Source organism: Leucoraja erinacea, chromosome 4 (genome assembly GCF_028641065.1).
Source record: "Leucoraja erinacea ecotype New England chromosome 4, Leri_hhj_1, whole genome shotgun sequence".
Classification (NCBI taxonomy): Eukaryota; Metazoa; Chordata; class Chondrichthyes; order Rajiformes; family Rajidae; genus Leucoraja; species Leucoraja erinaceus.
In genome coordinates this window covers 69905724-69918611 of record NC_073380.1, presented here as the reverse complement: position 1 = coordinate 69918611, position 12888 = coordinate 69905724, and the positions used below count along the sequence as shown (strand labels likewise).

Here is a 12888-nt window from a genome sequence, read left to right as displayed (position 1 = left end):
TGCGTGACCTATTTTTTCCCATGAACGTACAGAAGAATTGAGTGGGTTTCACGCAGTGCCGCTGATGGAGAGAGAGCACGGTTGCATCCGAAGATTGACACAACATGCTGGGTCTGAAGAAGGGTTTCGGCCCGAAACGTTGCCTATTTCCTTCGCTCCATAGATGCTGCTGAACCCGCTGAGTTTCTCCAGCTTTTTTGTGTAACCTGCTGGGGTAACTCAGCGGGACAGGCAGCATCTCTGGAGATGGAGGCCGAGACCCTTCTTCAGACTCCGTCTCCCGACCCAGCCCAGGCTCAGAAACTGCAGGCTGCAAGTTACGAACAGACTCCCCCCCTCCCCATTGACCTGCAGCTCATCAGCAAGTAGCGGGAGGGAGGGCGCGCGCTGAGCCCGGGCCCGGGCCCCGGCACGCTCCCGACACGTTGCCTGCCAGCACAGCCAGCACGTGCCGCTGCCATCAGAGGGTTTTTTTTCATCTTGGCGGGTGACGTAGACAAGCAGCGCAGCGCATGCCGTTGCCAAAGGCGGTTGGTGTGGGCGGGGCCGGCTGGCTGGCGGCGGGAGAGGCAGGGCCGAGGGCGGGCGGGCAGACGGGTAGACGGGTGGGTGATCGTCGCTGTCAGCGGAGGGAAGGAGTCGCGGAGCCGCGGAGCGAGCGCACAGGCAGAGCAAACCTCCAGGTTTTTTTTCTCTCCCGCACCCTTTCCCTCCGCTGTCAGTGTTGTGAAGAAACAAGCGAGGGATGGATTCCTCCAACGAAGGTCAGTGGAGAAACTGCGTTTTTGAGACTGCGACGACGCCGCCTGAGTTAAGTTGTCGTGCAGGGGCGATTCCGAGGCCATCTGCGCGAATATCCCACCGTGCACATGCAGCACGCAGTTCCCGTTTATTTTCATCCGCTTCACGATTTTCCTTTAAACTCATTTGATTGCGTAAACCAAAATAATGCAGTGATGCTGCCATGTTTTGTCCACCGCTTGAAGCGGCACCAGAGCACCTTTAAGGTGCGTTGTGCGCTCATGCTACCAGCTGGTTCATCTATTTTTCTTTCACGTTGGAGCTAACGGAAATTTATTTGCAGGAATAATATTGCAAGTTATGTATTTTCATAACTTTGGTGCGGTCCGAAATAATAGTTGTAACAGTTGTCATGTTTTAGTTCGAAGATAGAATGTTCTAAAACTTACATGAAGCACATTCTGTATTTGATAAATGGCCCAATCTACAAATGAGCTACTTCGTTTCTTGCAGAAAAGCACATTACACGTTTAATTACTTACCCTAGTTTTACAAGATACCAGTTTTCAAGGTGATCATTTCAAATAATTGCTGTAGTCTGAGTCACTTCCACATGACTCCAAACCTCTTGTGCAGTGAATTATTAAGGACGTAACTGTAGTGCCCTCCATAATTTTTGGAACAAATCCCATCATTTATTTATTTGCACCTGTGCTCCACAATTTGAGACCTGTAACAGAAAAAAAAAAATCATGTGTGGCTAAATTGCACAGTCAGATTTTATTAAAGGCCATTTTTATACATTTTGGTTTCACCATGTAGAAATTACAGCTGTGTTTATACATAGTCCCTCCATTTCAGGGCACCATAATGGATTCACGGGGGTTTGTAATTGCACAGCTGTGTTTAATTGCCTCCTTAATGCAGGTATAAGAGAGCTCTCGGCACTTAGTATTTCCTACAGTCTTTCCATCACCTTTGGAAACGCTTATTGCTGTTTATCAACATGAGGACTGAAGTTGTGCCAATGTAAATCAAAGAAGCCATTAAGAGACTGAGAAACAAGAATAAAACTGTTAAGAGACATCATCCAAACATTAGGCTTACCCAAATCAACGGTTTGGAACATCATTAAGAAGAAAGAGAGCACTGGTGAGCTTACTAATCGCAATGGGACTGGCAGGCCAAGGAAGACCTCCACAGCTGTGACAGAATAATTCTCTCTATAATAAAGAAAAATCCCTAAACACCTGTCTGACAGATCTGAAACACTCTTCAGGAGTCAGGTGTGGATTTGTCAATGACCACTGTCCACTGAAGACTTCATGAACAGAAATACAGAGTCTGTATTGATCACATTGAATGGCGGTACTGGCTCGAAGGGCCGAATGGTCTACTCCTGCACCTATTGTCTATTTTCTACACTGCAATATGCAAACCACTGGTTAGCTGCAAAAGTAGGATGGCCAGGTTACAGTTTGCCAAGAAGTACTTAAAAGAGCAACCACAGTTCTGGAACAAGGTCTTGTGGACAGATGAAATGAAGATTAACTTATATCAGAATGATGGTAAGAGCAAAGTATAGAGGAGAGAAGAAACTGCCAAAGTATACCACCTTATCTGTGAAACACAGTGGTGGGGGTGTTATGGCCTGGGCATGTATCACTGCTGAAGGTACTGGCTCACTTGGTAAGTGGAGGTGCCGGAAGCCCTGCCAGCAGCAGCGTGTTAGTTTTTTCTACTTTTTTTGTTTTTTTTTAAGTGTGTCCCAATGTGTGTTTTTAATGTCTCTTTGTGTGGAGGGGGTAAGGGGGTAACCGCTTCGGTCGGCTCCTCCATGGAGAGGTGACTTTTCCGCGGCAGCCTGAAGCCGCGGTCTGCGAAGTTCCAGCTGGAGCGGGATCCAGAGCCTGGGATCCCTCGTTGGGGACTCCGGAGGAGAAGAGCTCCAGCAGTGGCCGTGATCACGCCTGCCCGTGACCAACTTCTAACCGCGGGCAAGGCGGGGACTTGACATCCTGAGCGGGGTCCCTCGCCGGGGATCCCTGGAAAGGTGCTCCGACTGCTGGTCCTACGGTCTGCGGTGCTCCTGGCTGCAGCGCAGCGGTGACTTTAGATCTTCAACAGCCGGCCTGCAGCCTACACCAACTTGAAGCCGCGGTCTCCGGTGGGGAGGCACCGATTCAGGACTTATCTGGACTTACCTTGTCTGAACATCTGGACGCCCGCAACGGCGACTATGGAGGATTTAGATCCTGACCACGCGGGAAGATGAAGGAGGACTGACCAAATTTTTGTGCTTTCCACCACAATGATGCATGCTGTGATGGATGTTTATGTTACATTTTTATTGTGTACTGTGTGTTCTCTTTTTTTATTGTACTGCTGCTGGCAAATTCATTTCACTTGCACTTTATGTACGTGACGAATATGACTTGACTTGACTTATCTTCATTGATGATACAACTGCTGATGGTAGTATAATAATGAATTCTGAAGTATATAGACATATCCTTTCTGTTCAAGTTCAAATAAATGCCTCAAAACCCATTGGCCGGCGGTTCATTCTACAGCAAGACGATGATCCCAAACATACTGCTAAAGCAACATAAGGAGTTTTTCAAAGCTCAAAAATGGTCAATTCTTGAGTGGCCAAGTCAATCACCCGATCTGAACCCAATTGAGCATGTCTTTTAAATGCCGAAGAGAGAACTGAAGGGGTCTAGTCCCCAAAACAAGCACAAGCTAAAGATTACTGCAATACAGGCCTGACAGAGCATCACCAGAGAAGACACCCAGCAACTGGGGATGTCTATGAATTACAGACTTCAAGCAGTCGTTGCATGCAAAGGATATGCAACAAAATATTAAACATAACTACTTCCATTTACATGACATTGCTGTGTCCCAAACATTATGGTGCCCTGAAATGGGGGGGGGGGGCTGTCTATGTATAAACACTGCTGCAATTTCTACATGGTGAAACTAAAATGTATAAAAATGGCCTTTATTAAAAACTGACAATGCACTTTAAACATGTGATTTTTTTCTATTACAGATCTCAAATTGTGAAGAACTGAGGCAAATAAATAAATTATGTGTCCTTGTCAAAAACCTTATGGAGGGCATTGTCATGATCCTTATTGAGCTTTTATGTATATGTTGCATGTTTTAGGTAAACACCATTTAAATATTTTCTCACCAAAACTTTTAATCGGGGAATTTACCACTTAGAAAGTTTTTTTTTATGATTCGTGGGCCATTTGTTGGTGGATCTTATTTGTTCTTCACCTGAAGATTGACTACGGTAAACTGAATTTTTGTCTTCAGTTAATATTTGTATATTTTCAATGTATGACTCCTCCCTTCCAAGGCCGCAACTGACCAACATAATGCATATTTTGGCCCTGAAATGGCCTGGACTGCTGCGGGCTGAGTAAATCAGAGATTCTGTTGATGGGTTTGGCTTCTTTCTATATCCTTGCTGATTTTACAGTACTCTTGACTAATGTACAATCTTTAAGTAAAATGTGACAGCCTTCCACTAGCTAACACATTATTTAAACCTAACAATTTGTTATCGCTTCATGATGAGTGCTGGTTGGGGTCACTTTGACCACTCCAGACTCTTCAGATTTGTTCTTTCAATCTTGATGCTGCGGGGTGACTGGATAGGTTGGCTGAGTGGGCAGATGCAGTATAATGTGGATAGATGTGAGGTTACCACTTTGGTGGCAAGAACAGGAAGCAGATTATTATCTGAATTGTGTCAGATTAGGAGAAGGGGAGGTGCAATGAGACCTGGGTGTGCTTGTACATCAGTCACTGAAAGTAAGCATGCAGGTACATCAGGCAGTGAAGAAAGCCAATGGCATGTTTAAGAAAGACCAGATGCTGGCAAAATCAAAGGTAGGCACAAAATGCTAGCGAATCTCAGCATCTATGGAGAGAAGTAATTGGTGATGTTTCGGATCGAGACCTTTCTTCAGACTGATGTCAGGGGAAGGGGTAGGACAAGTAAAAAAAAGTAGGTGGAGACAGTGGGACTAGTGGGAGAACTGGGGAGAGGATGGAGAGAGAGAGAGCGCAAGGGCTACCTGAAGTTAGAGAAGTCAATGTTCATACCACTGGGGTGTAAACTTCTCAAGCAAAATATGAGGTGCTGTTTCTCCAATTTGTGCTGGGCCTCACTCTGGCAATGGAGGAGGCCCAGGACAGAAAGGTCTGATTGGGAGGGGGAGTTGAAATGCTGGGCCACCGGGAGATCAGCTTGGTTAAGACAGACTGAATGGAGGTGTTCAGTGAAACGATCGCTGAGCCTACGCTTGCTCTCCGATGTAGAGAAGTTGACACCTGGAACATCGGATGCAGTAGATGAGGATGGAGGAGGTGCAAGTAAACCCCTGCCTCATCTGGAAAGACTGTTTGGGTCCTTGAAGTCGAGGGGGGAGGTAAAGGTGTTGCATCTCCTGCGGTTGCTGGGAGGGGGTGGTTTGGGTGGGAAGGGACAAGTTGACCAGGTAATTACAGAGGGAACGGTCTCTGCGGAAAACAGAAAGGGGTGGAGATGGGAAGATATGGCCAGCAGTGGGATCCCTTTGGAGGTGGCGAAAATGTTGGAGGATTATATGCTGTATGCGACGGCTGATGGGGTAGAAGGTGAGGACAAGGGGGACTGTCCTTGTTATGAGAGGGGGGAGGGGGAGTAAGAGCAGAGCTGCAGGATATCGAGGAGACCCTAGTGAGAGCCTCATTTATAATTGAAAAGGGGAACTCCGGAGGGGAACCAAAGAATGAGGACATCTCCAATGCCCTGTAATGGGAAATCTCGTCCTGGGCGCAGATGCGGTATAGACGGAGGAATTGGGAGTAGGGGGTAGAATCTTTACGAGAAGAAGGGTGGGAAGAAGTGTAGTCAAGATAGCTTTGGGAGTCAGTAGGTTTATAGTAGATGTCGGTCAATAGTCTGTTTCCTGTGATGGAAACGGTGAGATCTAGAAAAGTAGGGAGATGTTGGTGGTGGTCCAAGTGAATTTGAGTGCAGGATGGAAATTAGTGGTGAAGTTGATGAAGTCAGTGGGTGCAGGAGGTAACACCAATGCAATTGTCAATGTAGCGGAGATTCGGGGATGGGGCCAGTGTACGCATGGAGCAGGGATTGTTTGACGTACCCTACAAAGAGGCAGGCATAGCTCAGGGCCATGCGAGTGCCCATAGCTGCGCCTTGGATCTGGAGGAAGTGGGAGGAGTCTAAGGAGAAGTTGTTGAGGGTGAGGACAAACTCTGCTAAGCGGAGGAGAGTATTGGTGGACGGAAATGGGCTAGTTCTGCGGTCGAGGAAGAAACGGAGGGCTTTAAGACCCTCCTGGTGGGGGATGGAGGTGTAGAGTGACTGGGCATCCAATGGAGGTGTAGAGTGACTGGGCATCCAATGGAGGTGTAGAGTGACTGGACATCCAATGGAGGTGTGGTGACTGGACATCCAATGGCATGTTGTCCTTCGTTGCGAGAGGAATTGAGTTTAGGAGCAAGGAGGTCCTACTGCAGTTGTACATGGCCCTGGTGAGACTGCACCTGGAGTATTGTGTGCAATTTCGGTCTCCTAATTTGAGGAAGGACGTTATTGCTATTGAGGGAGTGCAGAGTAGGTTCACCAGGTTAATTCCCGAGATGGCTGGACTGACATATGATGAAAGAATGTGTCGACTGGGCTTGTATTCGCTGGAATTTAGAAGGATGAGAGGGTATCTTACAGAAACATTTATAATTCTTAGAGGATTGGGCAGGGGAGATGCAGGAAAAATGATACCGGTGTTAGGGGAGTCCAGAACCAGGGGTCACAGTTTAAGGATAAGGGGTAGGCCATTTAGGACTGAGATGAAGAAAGACTTCTTCACCCAGAGAGTTGTGAATGTGTGGAATTCTCTGCCACAGAAGACAGTGGAGGTCAATTCACTGGATATGTTCAAAAGAGAGTTAGATTTAGCTCTTAGAGCTAAGGGAAACAAGAGATATGGGGGGGAAAAGCCAGAACTGGGTACTGATTGTAGATGATCAGTCATGATCATATTGAGCTGGCTCGAAGGGGCGAATGGCCTATTCCTGCACCTATTTTTTTTTAATGTTTCAATGATTTGATGATTTTAATGATCTGATATCAACAGCTACAGATTAGTGCAAAGAAAGCTGCTTTACTGGTGCAGCTGGTAGAGCTGATGCCTCACGATGCCAAAGAACAGGGTTTGACCCTGACCATAAAAGCACATGACCATTGTTGAGGTTCCGAATAAAGCTTTCAAAGTTTGAACCTACAATTTTTATTGCTTAATATTGTTCAGAACATTCCTCCTTTCTTTCCCTTCTCTCTCTTCACTAAAATCCTGGTACTTTGTGATGGTGTCCAGGAGAATTTACTGAGCTGTACATTTTTGATGAACAAGGGTTCCACCACTTTTCAAAATGGATAACCCACCTTGTCCTTGAACCTATAAATGTACTCTTTCAGGATAATATTCATGAAAATTAATAGTTATGATGAAGCTTGTAAATAGGCCCTTTGTCCTATGCTGACCAAGAAATATATCTACACTGACATAATTTCCCTAATAAAGGCCTATATCCATCTAAAGCTTTCCTGTCCATTTAACTGTCCAAAAATCATTTAAACATTGTAACGGAGCCTGTCTCTACCACCTACTCTGGCAGTTATTCTATGAAGAGGGGGCAGGGGTTGGATATTATTGATCTTATCTATGCCCCTGTTGTTATCATCGGGCCTTTACCACCCTTTCAACCATCTGCATTGCCTATTTTATCATTGCTCGTTCCTATCTTTGAGGGTAATGACGATCTTTCACTTAAACCCTTCCCAGCCCATCCATCTCTCTCTGTCGTTTTAATCTTGTAATATCTCTATAACTTTATCCTGGAGTTGATCATCTGAAATGTTATTTTGTTCCTTTTCTGCAAAATTTCCTCAGGATTTTCAGCGTTTTCAGTTTCACTATAGTTGCCTATTATCTGCAGTATTTCACCTTTTTAAACTACCTGATTGATGCAGAGTAATTTACCTTTTTTAATATTACCTGATTTATGGTGGAGTAATAGTTTCGCTGTTAGACTTACTGTTATCGCATTTTTAATTCTGTTGTGGCTACATTAGCTTCAAATTTTGTGAATTGGGGCAAATTTCTCCAGCTCCCCCAAATGTTGGCGAATTTTACCCATAGGCATTTTTGTACTATTTTAAGTACTTGTCAGCTTGCTTCTTTAAAACCATTGTTTGTATGCTGTTTACTTATTCCTTTAGTTTTAGTTTTTATCAGAAAATCTATTCACCTTTTGTAAGTGTAAGAGGTAGGTTAAACATTACTGCAGATTGCGATTCATGAGGGGGAAATATATGAAATTTAAAAATGAAGAATTGTATATCTTAAAAATACATGGCAATTGTCATATCTTGAATTTAAATTGGAAGCCATGCATTTTATATGTAATGTCTTGTGGTGAAACCATGACAAATAAGCATGGTATTTTGTTATTGGTTGAACTGTTTCTGCTATTGTGCCTGGTAGATTATGTTAAGTACTTAAACTAGTTTTGTTCCGACTTCAGGATAATTTTACTTAATCTTATTTATCTTTGCCTTGCAATTTGATTTGCCTACTTAGAAGTCACTATTTGTGGAGTGTGGTAGTTATGTATTGATTCATAGAACATCAATTTTGGTGTTATGCATCATGGCTACGAGAAACTGTTGAGGACAAAGCATTTTTGAAGTAAATGGGTTGAAGGCAACAGGAAATAAAGAAAATAATTAGCAAAAAGCAGAAATGGGAACAAATCAACAGTATGAGATTGAAAGAATGGGGCAGGGGGTTATAAATTTGGAATGGCACTTGACATGAATTGCAGAGATCAGTGTGGTATTAAACCGACCCTCATTGATTATTGCATAGAGCCCGATGTTCCATGTTGACTGTTTGCACCTATCATGGATGAACAATATTATGTCAGGCAAGCCTGCAAACCAATGTTACGTGGAGAAAAAAAACTAGGTGTTGGAAATTTGAAAAGAAAGCAGAAAGCCACCTTAAGCAGCATCTGGGGGCATAGAAACTGACTTTCCATTTTGTGAAAGGTTGGCATTGGAAAAGTGAGAAACAGGCATATTTTTAATTGCAGAGAGAAGGGTCTGTAAAGAAGAGGAATGCCTTTGGGTGTCCAAACCAAAGATGTCAAGGTAATGATTACACTTTTCACTTCAACTATTAGGTTTTAAGAGCAAAATTAGTGGAATTAAATCTGAAAGGTACAGCCCAAACCATGGTGGCTGCTGAAAATGATAGAACCTTTTCTTTAACTGAACCAACCTTATAAAAGATTGAACAATGACTGATCAAAGTGTGAGACCATGCCATCTACGGTAACAAACGAGTCCTTGGAAGAACAGTGTGAAGAATACGATGTAAAGTGGACGAGCAATATGGTGTATAGTAAGAAGCCCAGTACACATTGAGCAACAAACATTTTTTGTTGTCAATGTGTAAATTGCTTGTTCTAAGCTTCCCCCTGTCTAGTTTCAGTAAAAAATCACTGAATCAAGCACTTGAACAACTAATCTTTATTTTGACAAAACACAATTACAGTTCAACTACTGTACCTATCCCACCGCGGGTTCGATCCTCGTATTTGCCTGATCAAGCCCTCTAGGCCTCACTCAAACAGAGACACTCCAGAAGGTCAACGCAGTCCCAAGCGTTCTCCCAGAAGATCGACGCTGGACCTCGTGGCAGCGAACTTTTATAGGTCCCGGGACCTCGAGGGGCCAAACCACATGGGGGTGGTCTCTGAACAATCCAATTACAGATATCGATTAACCCCATACATAACAGACATTTCCCTAACCCAATAATACAGCAGCTTAATATATTGTATTCAAACAGGAATTCTCAAGGAAACCAACTTAGAAACATTTAACCTGATCTTCAAAAAACCCTGACAAGGCTCAATACCTCATCCAATCAACACTCGGCAAAGTAGAACTCTGCAACATTGTTTACAAGGTGCATGTCTGGTTTGCAACCATCCAATCTATTCTATGCATTTTGCACCTAATTGACAGGGTCTGCAGATGTTCTTATTCTTTTCTTGCAACTTGTATCTAGGCTCTAGACACACTGGCACCACTCCGCAGCTTGTACCAGTTCTGCAAAGAGCAATTCCAAATTGACCAAATCTCCCAGCAGCCCTGAAGCTTTTACCCCATTTTAAAGTCCCTCTCCAATTTGGCCAGGATTAACAAATGTAGGAGTTTATTTAATGATCGAGCTGGAGTTGGCAGGTTCAACAAATTTATATTTAGCATATCATACAACTTCTTGTACATTAATTCAACATTGTGTTCCTCTGACAGATTACGCACCATTACCTAATGCACTTCCCTTTCAGATTGGTGAATTAATATGGACACATGCTAGCCTCATGGGAAATATGTGATTAAGTTGCTAGATTGCTGATGAAGATTTTTAATCTTCCTGTTTGCAAACCATGATCTTCCCCCATCCATTAATCTATTTTTGACTTGGATAGTTCTTTACATCATCCGTAGCTTCCATGTGTCACCCTTGTTTTACATTCTTGTTTCTCCTCTCCTGTGACTCTCACTGTTCTTTCTGTTGTCCCTTATGTATTTATTCACTGTTAATGACTCGATTGTAATCATGTATTGTCTTTCCGCTGACTGGCTAGCACGCAACAAAAGTTTTTCACCATACCTCGATCTATGTGACAATAAACTAAAATTAAAAAAAAACTAAACTAAATTTGCTTCTACTGCCACCTTTGACAGCTTTGTCCAGATACTCACCATCCTCTGCAGAAAAACATGCCTCTTGGATCCCATTTAAATCTTTCCTATCAACTTAAATCTATGCCCATTGATTTCAAATTTCCATACCCTTACGGAAAAAAACTCTAACCCTATCTATGCCCCTTATAATTTTATAAAACCTCTCTGGAAAACTGTCTTGACCTATCCAATCTCTCCTTGTCCAGGCAACATTCCTGAGAATCTTTTCTATATCCACTACCTTAATCACATTATTCCTATAGAGTGGCGAATAGAACTGCACACGATACTCCAAATCCAATTAACCAATAAGTTGGACAGCTGTAATACGATGTCCCAGCTCCTACACTCAATACCTTGGCTGATGAAAATAGAATACCATATCCGATCACTTTGTGGGAACTATATTTGTAGCACAGGGTTGTGCTGTTCAATAACATTACCAAGTGCCTGGCCATTCACTATATTCATGCCTGATTTAACTTTCCCTCCTGTTTTCTCCTTTAAGTCTTCTGAAATCAATCTTCTCTGTAACCATGTACACCTTTGTGATGTAAGGGGAAAACCAGAGCATGGGGAAAAGTTCAATTCAGTTGCAGGGTTAATATGTAGCAATGTTACAAAATTTTGAGATTTTAAAAATCAAGTCTGCAATTTATCCCATCAGATAAAGCATAAAAATAAGTTTAATTTGACACCTAATTCACTTTCATATCTCAAGTATTTAAAAAGTTATGGCCATTTTCACACTCGAAAATTAGCATCTTGTTCCCTATTGATTTTCTATGGACATAACAAAAAAGCTGTGATCGTGGACAGTCAAAAGCCCATAACTTTCTTAAAAATTAAGAGAACTGAATGAAATTTTCAGTTATCATAGATTGAAGCATTCTGAAACAAATATAAAATAATCTTACTTGAATGACCTGAAATTAAAGCATATAATTAGTTAGTTACCCAATTGTAGCTAATTTCAGACTTCAATTACTAGATCTAAACATCTATCCATTTCTTAATAAATGATAAACATTTTTAAATAGCCTAAGTGTCCAAATAATATTCACAAATAATTCACAATAAAACATGATTTTTAAGTCTCATTTACATTAATTTATAGGCCAAATGGAAGGAATTTAGTGTTCAATTGCTGTAAATTAAAGTCCATTTAAATCAGCTTTCTGGTGGGATCCTGTGAACGCGCTAGTTTAGAACGTTCACATTGCTGTAGATTTGTGCCCTCAAATGCCCAGAAAAATACTGCGGGATATAATGGGCCCAAAATTAGCTACTCGCAACTTTAATCTTTGTATAAAGGGATCTTAAGAAGCCCTTTTTAACGTAAAAATAAACAGCCTACCTTCTGTTGTCTGCTGTATGAGATCCGGCCGGTTGCCGGCGGTCGGGGGTTTAGAGGTTAATTTTTAACCTACTATAACAAGTATAGAAAGTCCTTAAAACTAAAAATAGCTCCAGCTACGGAATCTTCCAGCGATTTTTCGTTAATAATTAACTAGGCTGAAAAACCTCGATTTGAACAGCCTAGTGAAAAATCGCGTTTTAAACCCGCCCCTCTCTAAACGGCGCCAAAACGCGCACACGGGCTGGGACAGATTTTCAGCGACGCTTCAGGTAGGCTTTGCACCATACTTTGTGGGAACTATATTTGTAGCACAGGTTTGTGCTGTTCAATAACATTACCAAGTGCCTGGCCATTCACTATATTCATGCCTGATTTAACTTTCCCTCCTGTTTTCCCCCTTAAGTCTTCTGAAATCAATCTTCTCTGTAACCATGTACACCTTTGTGACGTAAGGGGAAAACCAGAGCATGGGGGAAAAATTCATTCAGTTGCAGGGTTAATATGTAAACTTGACAGCATCCAGGTCAGGATTGACTCCAGGTCACTGGAGCTCCAGGGGAAGAGTTCTATTAGCTGTACTACTGTGCTGCTCGCATTCAGTCTTGCATGACAACACTTTTGTATGATATTGTTGTTCAATTGTTGTTAATGTTGAAACTGTTGTTAATTGTTGAACCATTGGCTTTGAATGGTTCCTTGTTTATGTAGTTTATCATCTAAGGATACTACACTTTTCTGCATGGAACTTTACTCTAGGCTGCATGTTCCACACTTTAATAAATTGTTCAATTCACTAGATTTGTTATCCTGATTAAGTTTTTCTATAATGTCAGCTCTGAAATTCTAGTTCTAAAGGATGCAAATGTGTTCACTTGAGAATATTTTCCCCTTAAACAGTTGTTGGGTATTGAGTTCCTCTGCCACATGTCTTGGTTCA

General features: G+C 42.5%; 1 protein-coding gene across 16 annotated transcripts in view; it reads left to right on the top strand.

The window, feature by feature from the left end:
* Positions 1–395: 395 nt before the first annotated feature.
* tpd52 (tumor protein D52) overlaps positions 396–12888 on the top strand; it is a 165356-nt gene continuing 152863 nt past the window's right edge. For 7 of the 16 annotated variants that reach the window (XR_008723344.1, XR_008723345.1, XR_008723343.1 and 4 more), the window contains exons 1-2: positions 498–764; positions 8926–8983. Coding sequence is in view for 11 of the 16 variants with exons in the window: in XM_055634550.1 (XP_055490525.1) it covers positions 513–764; positions 8926–8983 (310 nt within the window). In the remaining 5 variants the exon portion in view is untranslated. Of the gene's footprint in view, positions 765–8925; positions 8984–12888 lie in introns of all 16 variants that reach the window. The other 9 variants (XR_008723346.1, XM_055634547.1, XM_055634543.1 and 6 more) reach the window with 6 other exon arrangements.